At 41.5% G+C, this 8,431-nt stretch overlaps 1 protein-coding gene across 1 annotated transcript in view; it reads right to left on the bottom strand.

Moving 5' to 3' along the window:
• INTS4 (integrator complex subunit 4) overlaps positions 1-8,431 on the bottom strand; it is a gene marked incomplete at its 5' end in the record, with an annotated part of 38,331 nt that overhangs the window by 15,370 nt on the left and 14,530 nt on the right. Inside the window, 4 exons of the mRNA XM_010283178.1 lie at positions 1,513-1,670; positions 2,442-2,575; positions 4,297-4,412; positions 5,414-5,556. Of these exons, the coding sequence (XP_010281480.1) occupies positions 1,513-1,670; positions 2,442-2,575; positions 4,297-4,412; positions 5,414-5,556 (551 nt within the window). The remainder of the gene's footprint in view (positions 1-1,512; positions 1,671-2,441; positions 2,576-4,296; positions 4,413-5,413; positions 5,557-8,431) is intronic.

The raw sequence follows: 8,431 nt of genomic DNA, 5'->3' as shown, positions 1-8,431 counted from the left end.
CGTCCGACTTGAGCGTGGTTAGAAATTTAAGTCCCAAGTAGACACCAGGGTTGTGTTACTTCCCCTGATGACAGTAATGATAAAGGAGGAGGGAGTTATGTCCCTCCGCAGAATCCACTGCAGTGAGCTTCATCTCCTCTCAGCAACCAAACTGTTGGTGCAGTAAACTCTCGCCCTCTGCAAAATAACCTTTAACATTTTTGTTTGTTTGTTTTTTGTCTTAAATCCTCCCTTAAGGGTGGAAAACATTAGCTGGTTTAGTACAGTTCCTGGACGGTGATCCCAGCAGGAAAAAAGCCAAGCCAGTAATTTCCATCGACTCCAAAGCATTACTGTCCTTTATTGCATATGTCACACATGCAGGCATCTCCGACACGGTTCCTACACTCGAAAACATTCACAGCCTGTGAGGTTTCCAGACCTTCATCATGCCTCTAAGATTCTGGATGCTCTGCCAAGAGATTACCTGGTTCAAGCATTTAGTGCATTAAACACTCTGAGACACTGTTTTAGGCTGCACATAGTAGTTTCAAAACAGCTGAAGACAAACCATATAGTTTTCACAGTGGGGTTTTCTGTGGGGAGCACACTGCTCGTTCACCACTGCAGGTGGGTGTGAAAGCGATTTACAGCTACACGTACAGAAAAGGCAGCTATTCAGGGGGAAGGAAAAGCATAAAGCTTTTTAGAATTCCATGTTCCAAACAAAGGATTTTAGATTGTTTTTCCAACACTCCAAATAAGGCTCTTTTCCTCTTTCCAAGCAGAGGAATCACATTGAAACACTTTTCAAGTGCTTCATTTGTGTAAATTAGTCTAGAGATGAAATGGAAGACACAGCATAAACCCCACATTCAGAAGCCATCCTGTACACCCTTCTCTATACAACAGCAGGCAGCAACATGCAATAATATTGTCTATTCCAGGAAAATCTCTCTCTGATTTTCAAACTGATAAAGAATGCCGAAGTCCTTTATAAGTGGGACTGGTGATAAGAACCCACCAAAACACCAGGAGCAGGTCCTCTCCTGCTGAATGAAAGACTACAGGACGTAGAAATTAGAAGAGCAAAAGGGGACCACCTCTCTCTTCCTGTAAAAATGAAAGAAAAAAACCCTGCACACGTACATTAAAAATAATATGATCAAAATGAGGGACTCATACGGGGTCAGAGACTAAGAATGACACATAAGGCTGTCCTCCTGAAAGTGTATTTTACCATAAATGAACAGTCCAAGCAGATTGCCCTTACCTGACTCTTACTATGCTCTGAAAAGATGATCCCCTAAAAACACACACTGATTATTCAGTGGGGCAGAGCCAGAGCTGAGACCATCAGGTTTGTTTCAAACAGGCCATGAATACCTCTTTATCACAACACTCTCTAGAAGAAGTCTCAGGCTAAGTGCTCGACAGCAAAGTACAACACATATTCAGAAGCAAAGCACCTGCTTCAGAGAAATTGTGAATCCTAACCCATCTTCCCATGAACAGGTCAGCTTGTAGCCTTACCGGATGGTAAATTCCAGCAGCTCCTGTATGCCCTGAGGGTCCAGGTGCTGAAGGTTGTAAACCCTCTCCAGGCTCTCATGCAAGAACTGCTGGGAAGGATCTTCATGTGGTGCAATACTGGGAGAGACAGGGGAGGACACCAGCTTTCTACCTGGCAACTAAGCAAGAAGAAACACATGCATACAGAAATGTCTAACACAAGTAACAACGCTGTAAAATGCTACCTCATTATTTAATTGAGAGCTCTGATTTATTTCTCAAATTCAAAATTTATAGCAAGGATTTCAAGTCTATATCTTTTATCTTTGTTAATTAATACTCTCCATTTTATAATCCACTTCCAGCTAGAGATCTTCAGGTTAAACTTCAACATCCCTTTGAGGGAAACATCTTCCTAATCTATGAACTATGACTCTGTGAAGGCAAGGGAAGTCCAAGACCACACAAACCACAATTCATTTTACGAGCTGTAATAAGACTTACAACCACCTTCAGTCCCACCTGTACTTCCATGCAGGAAAAACATGCTTTAAAGCAGCAGGGAACACACCTCATCCACGAGTAAACTGTTTAGGTAGGACTCAAGTCAAATGTTGGAAGATCTACAGAGGCTAAGCTCCCCTTCCCCACACAGTCAGAGCTACAGAAAGCTCTCAGGAACCCTGTGCTCCCAGTATTCTTTGCTAATCAGCAAACTATGTGCTATTCTCACTTGAATTCTTCCCAAAATATTACAAAATCCATATTGTTACAATTTAATATTTGGCTCTCCTTACTTAATGTACATTTCAAGATTCATGCACTGCTTGGGAGAAAAAAAAAAAAACCCAAACTTTTAGAATCAAAGTGTTACACACTGACAGACGTGGAAGAGACCAGCAATATTCGTAACAGAGTGGCGAAGTGCAAACTAAGTTGGTTCAACTTACTCTTAATGGAGGGACCAGATGAGAGAGACTGTCCCGAAGATAGGCATAATGTCTGAATGTATGATCAGAGAACAGGGCAGGCATTGTTGGGCAACTTTTAGCAGCGTTAAAAATCAGAACCAGAACAGCAATGTCTATTGAAATGGACTGTTAAAGAAAAATACACAACAGCAAGAAGAGCTCCTCCGGGATGGCAAGTTAAAACAATTCCTCAACAACTCTTTCTTTGCTGGAGATTGTTTAGGAAGTTCTTTACAGTTGGCGAATGCTGAGCAAAGCCCAAAGAGGCAGCTATCTGAGCAGACGAAAACCAAGTGCAAAACACAACCATTACAGGATGGGCCATATTGGTGGAAGGATGCTACTGCCAATGTGGGATGGCTCAGAGGCAACACAAAGGACAGGAGCCAGGGATCAGAAATGCAGAACACGCTCATTAGGTGGAGTTTCACTCTTCCTCAAAGCTTACACTGTCCTTACCAGTTTGGTACCCAGACACCACCTAAAATTAAATATTTACCCCCAACTCTCTGAAAATTGCTGCATTTCCTGTGAAGTCCTGAAAAACATCCCTCTTACACAAACTTGGAACAAAGTAAAGAATCAAACATGGGAAGATAATTCTGGAATAGAAAAACCATTTTCACAGTCCGAGAGCCTGAGAAATACAGAGGGCAGCTAAAGGCTTCCATCAATTAGCCCAAAGGCTGGGGCACTCACCTGCAATAGAGTGACCTCAAATACAAGACCTCTAACAGAAGAGTGTAAAAGGATCCCAACACAAAACCTACGATTGTCTGGGCTCTTGCCTGGACAGGGAAGAAGTAGGTTCAGCCACAAAAGGTACTGAACCCACGTCTCTAACCTCCTGAAAAAGCTTCTGCATCCATGGGCTGCCAAGCTTCCACTTAACAAACCAATTTCTCCTCTTTGCTCAAAATTCATTCCAAATTTTCAGCTGAAGCTATTCAACTAATCTGATTCAAATTTGCTAAGTGCTTGGAATTACACAAAACCATATTTTTAATTAACAGTTTACACTGGGAACGTACCATTCAGGTCTACCTTGTAGCTTCTGGCTCCCAGGCCTGCCTTTCACAGAATTTATCTCCATAAAATTTGGTAGCAAGTTACCTCCAGAACATTCTCTCAAATAATATTCTTTGCCCCAGGGCAGGAGGGTGCATTGAGCTAAATAACAGTTTTCTCCCCCCAGCAAGGGAAACAAGGAAAATGAACAATGGGAAAATGGTATGTCACGTTTGCAAGGCATCTCCTATTGTTAAGGATAATGGTATAACAGTAAGAGTTTGTGTTATAAGGCACTAGAAGAGCTAACATTAATACACGGATTTCTGATTTTGAATTCTTTCAAAAAGATGATAAATTTATAGTATTATGGGGATTTGGCCACTGCTGTACTCTTAAGAGATGGTGCTGTTCTATACACTGCACAACAGTGAGGATAGCAGAAGTTTTACCTAAAAAGAAATCAGGCAAGGAAAACCACTCTTCTTCCTTAAAAGCTATAGCATCTTCAAAATTAGTGCAAACTAGACAGATGTTTTCACATACAAGGACTCAGCTGCAAAGCCTAAACCTTGACAAATTGCTTGATAAACAGCTTATTCATCACAGCATAAAAAAAGTACCACATTGGTATTTATGAGGATGGTTCCACATAAGAGTTATCCCACCACTTGCTGGGTAATAATACTAAGTGGTAAAGGGATTCAGAAACAGCTACCAGATTGTTTGCTACAGTTTGAAATGGTTTAACAAATGCAAGCATCAGGAAAACATAAATAAAATCTATTACAGTCAAAACGATCAAGTGGCTTCATGAAAAAGATACAGGCTGGGTCATCCATGTCTGGTTCTGGAGTGTCAAAGAACGGATGTGTGCTCAGCAGCTCGGGGACTAACGGAAGCACCAAAGTGGGGTGCCTACTACCCAAGAACTTCAAGCATCTGAAAATACACAGATTGAAATATTTCTTAGTAAAAGCATTGTGAAATACAACATTTTAAAGCATTATTACTTTATGTTGCAGCGGCACTCTGAGGTGCTGGTTAGCATCAAAACCCTACTGTCCAAGCCTACTGTCTCTTCAAGGCTGAGTATTTGCATTGATATTCAATAGGATCAAAGAAAACTGAGATGACAGCTTGAAAAAGCAAGAAGTAATAAAAATTGTTTATTTAAACTGCCCAAGAAATACTTAACACCTGGAGATATACAACCCAAGAAAAACTTTCATACTAAACATTAACAAATGAGTGTATTTTTTTCTTCAGAAATAAACGAGTGAGGAGGTAAAAACCTAACCAAATAACAAAACCCGAAAACCCCAAACTCCACAAACAATGTAAGAGTACACTGAAAGACAAAGCAGACTAAAATAAGTGCTTCAAATAATACCCAGGAATTCCATCTCAAACCATGTGTGCTGGAGAATCCCTTGCTTTGTTGCTTCCATTAAACAAGAAAAAAACCCCACACGAACATGCATTATTTTTGCTCAGACAGAAAAAGACCCTCCAACAGCACAATGCCACATAGCCAGTCCACTTGTCACAACTGATACAATCAGCTGGTGGTAGATATTACTATTTAATGCAGTGTCCAGTAAGCACAAAACATTAGTTGCATAGAAGAGGTTTTAAACTGAAGGGTGAATTCATCTTTTCTAGGAATGCTTTGAGTGCTTATAATAGAGGGCTGTTTCCAGGAGTGGTCATCAGTTCTGAATTCCCAGTACAAGTATCGACAGGCAAAAACAGAGTTTCTACATTAGTCATGAATATGTACAATGCTTAGTATAGCCACTATTCCAAATATATATAGAATAACAGAATTGTATACCTGCAATACCTGTTACCTCCTTAGCTACCTCAACGTTTGCCTAAGACCTCAAATATGAAAAGAATAGGAAAATAAGTAGACACACAAGGACACCGAACACACTCACTTCCATATGGATTCTCTGTCTGTGGGATACTTCGTTAGGTTTTTCAGCAGCTCCACCAGTGCAAGATGGATGCCTTCTTTAGTCGAGACATTGGTGCAGCACAACAGTTCATGAAGCGCTTCCCGAATATCCCTTGAAGAATCCTAAAAAAAACAACCCAGGCACCTTTGAGTGAAAACAGAGAATATGTGCTTGCGTATACAGTTCCTGTTCCTTGGCTGAATTAGTACTAGAGGCATCTGAAAAAGTGCACGTTTCTAGTTAGCATGGCTAAGCACAGATGAAGTGACAGACCAGGCAACTGCTGCAGGGTCTCTTGCTGGTCTCATCCACCCATGTGCTTTATTTACTGGAACGAATGGGAACTGCTTCACCGCTGACCTGCTCAAGCAGAGCAAGAATCACTATTTGGTTTGGGTGATGTTGTGCCCTTAAGCATAGGCAATAACTGAAAACGAAGGCGCTGAGTAGCTCAGCAAAACGATCACCAAAGATTGTTTTATTGTCCTCAGAGAAGCTGTTTATCATTTCAACAGCTAAAGCTCAATTCCACAAGCCTTTAACCCAGTCACCAGCCTCCAGGGGGGTTGCGTAAGCATTGAGGACATGTCAATGCCTGGACAGACTAGATAACAGTGGTCATCTATAGGATAAAGGAACTCAACCTAACTATGCGTTTATAGATGGACAAAAAAAAAAAAATAGAACACACATGCAAGTTTGGTCAGGAACGATCATATGGGATCCCTAATGCACCACTTCTGAAGTCACACTACACCCATTTTATTTTTTTAGGCCAGGGTGACATAGTACAGAGGAGCTTATGCAACCTCCAGGCAGTATTTTTAGAAGTGCTATGGCTGAACTCCAGCTTAATTAATCGCATTCTTTCTGCCAAAAACCACCTTGCTTTTCCATACCAATGTATTTACGCTTCCTTGCTATCAGCATTTGTGTGGCACTGCTGGATAGAGTGTGAAAATTTGACAGGATACAAGAACTGGATGTGTTTCAACAGTGGATTTTTTTTTTTTAATTATAATTTGCTAAGTATCAACAGCTCATTCGTCACTGTCTTACACAAAGGAAGAAAGAGCAGTCTTCTTGTAAAGGCTCTTAAATGACAGCTACCACACACAAATGATCAAAGGAGAAAAGCACAGCAGGGCTGCTCAGACATTCCTTATTTTGGTGGTGGAAGGCAGACTATGACCGAAAGAGAATCACAGAATCATTAAGGTTGGAAAGGACCTTCAAGATCATCAAGTACAACTGTTAACCCAACACCACCAAGTCCCCTAAACCATGTCCCGAAGCACCACATCCACATGTTTTTTGAACACTTCCAGAGATGGTGACTCCACCACCTCCCTGGGCAGCCTGTTCCAATGCTTGACCACTCTCTCGGCAAAGAAATTTTTCCCAATATCCAAACTAAACCTCTTCTGTTGCAACTTGAGGCCATTTCCTCTTGTCCTATCGCTGGTTATGTCACCACAACCCCCTTTCAGGTAGTTGTAGAGAACGATGAGGTCTCCCCTCAGCCTCCTCTTCTCCAGACTGAGATGTACTCGAAGGACTAGAATGAAATGACCATGGAGATAAAATGCTGCAGGCGAGTTGCGTGGACCACTGGAAGGGCAGTACAAAGACACGCAAGGCAGAACACTTATGAAGGGACAGAGAGGAGCACAACTCAACAGAAACTGAGATCAAGGACAACAAGGAAAGCAGAATCCAAAGCTTGGTCAGAAAACCAAGGAATAGCTGGTAGAGTTATTCCACTAAAGTCAAAGCGGTGAGGTGAAAACAGAAGTTACCCCATCCCCAGCTGTTCCATATTTACACTCTTGGAACAAATTTAGGCACTAAAGTGAATGCTATTCTTCAAAATCCTTTGTTTTGGTACTGGAAGATAAATTTTACAGAAAGCAAGCAAGAACCTTTCAGAATCAGACAAACCCATTAAAATGTTAGTGATTCTCACACTTTAGCTATCCTAATACCTGATAATTATGATAATATAAACCATAATACATGTATGATCTATCATACGTGATAAGTCAACACAAAAGTGTAAGACAGAACCCCAGTCTAACTAGGACATTTTTATACCTTGATGCACAGGTCCCCAGCTTGAACAAATGTAAATCAAATACATAAAAATGTGAGGCACCTAAAACTCATTGCTGCATTTGCAAATTCAGATCATCCTCCCCAGCATTTGTTAATTTGTTAATCAGTTGCTCCCCACTGATAAAATAGGTAAGTTAGTTTGCTCCTTTCTGGGCCACAATTGAAAGAAGCCACTGTTGCCCCAGGTCAAGCCAACAGCAGGTAAAAAGACAGAAATGGTGGATTTGCAGCACCATCCAAGCCTGAGAGACTATGCAAAAGCAGCAGAGACTTGCCTACCACGTGCAGCAGAACTGAAAAATCATGCCCTAAGGGCTATAGCTCAGCAAATAAAAACAGGTTTGAGGGGAAGCACAAGCACTTTGGCACAGCACTGTTGATATAGTTGAAACCTCTTCCCCTTCCTGGATCAAACCCATCAACCAGGAATGGCAGCTGACTCACGCTGTCCCTTGGATCCTGGCTGAGCACTGACTGGTTGGGAAAGGCCAAATCTATACCGCAGAGCATGCTAACAAACCCTCTGAACAGTCAGAAGGGAGATCTCGGGCCCATGCACTGGCTCTGCTTGGTGACCAAAGGTGTAGCCAAAGCAGCTGAACAAAGGAAATAGAAAGAAAATGAAGTTGTATTCAACATGAAGTGGTGCAGAGTGCTGGACCACAAAATGAGACAGAAGGCAACAGCAGAGTCATCAAGGGAAGAGTTTTTGCATGAAATGAATCCATTTCAGAAGTATTCTGTTGTCCTGGAGATTACAAGCTACTAGACCTTAAGAGTCTTTGGGGGTGTTCAAAGGAGAAGAAAAAAATCCACACCAACAAAAAAGATGGGCAGTTTCAGCTCACAGGAAGGGGCTGATTAGCTTTATATCATTGTAAC

The sequence above is a fragment of the Phaethon lepturus genome, unplaced genomic scaffold (genome assembly GCF_000687285.1).
Source record: "Phaethon lepturus isolate BGI_N335 unplaced genomic scaffold, ASM68728v1 scaffold4903, whole genome shotgun sequence".
Taxonomy (NCBI): Eukaryota; Metazoa; Chordata; class Aves; order Phaethontiformes; family Phaethontidae; genus Phaethon; species Phaethon lepturus.
Note: the sequence above shows the minus strand (reverse complement) of the source record. Positions and strands in the feature narration are given on the sequence as shown.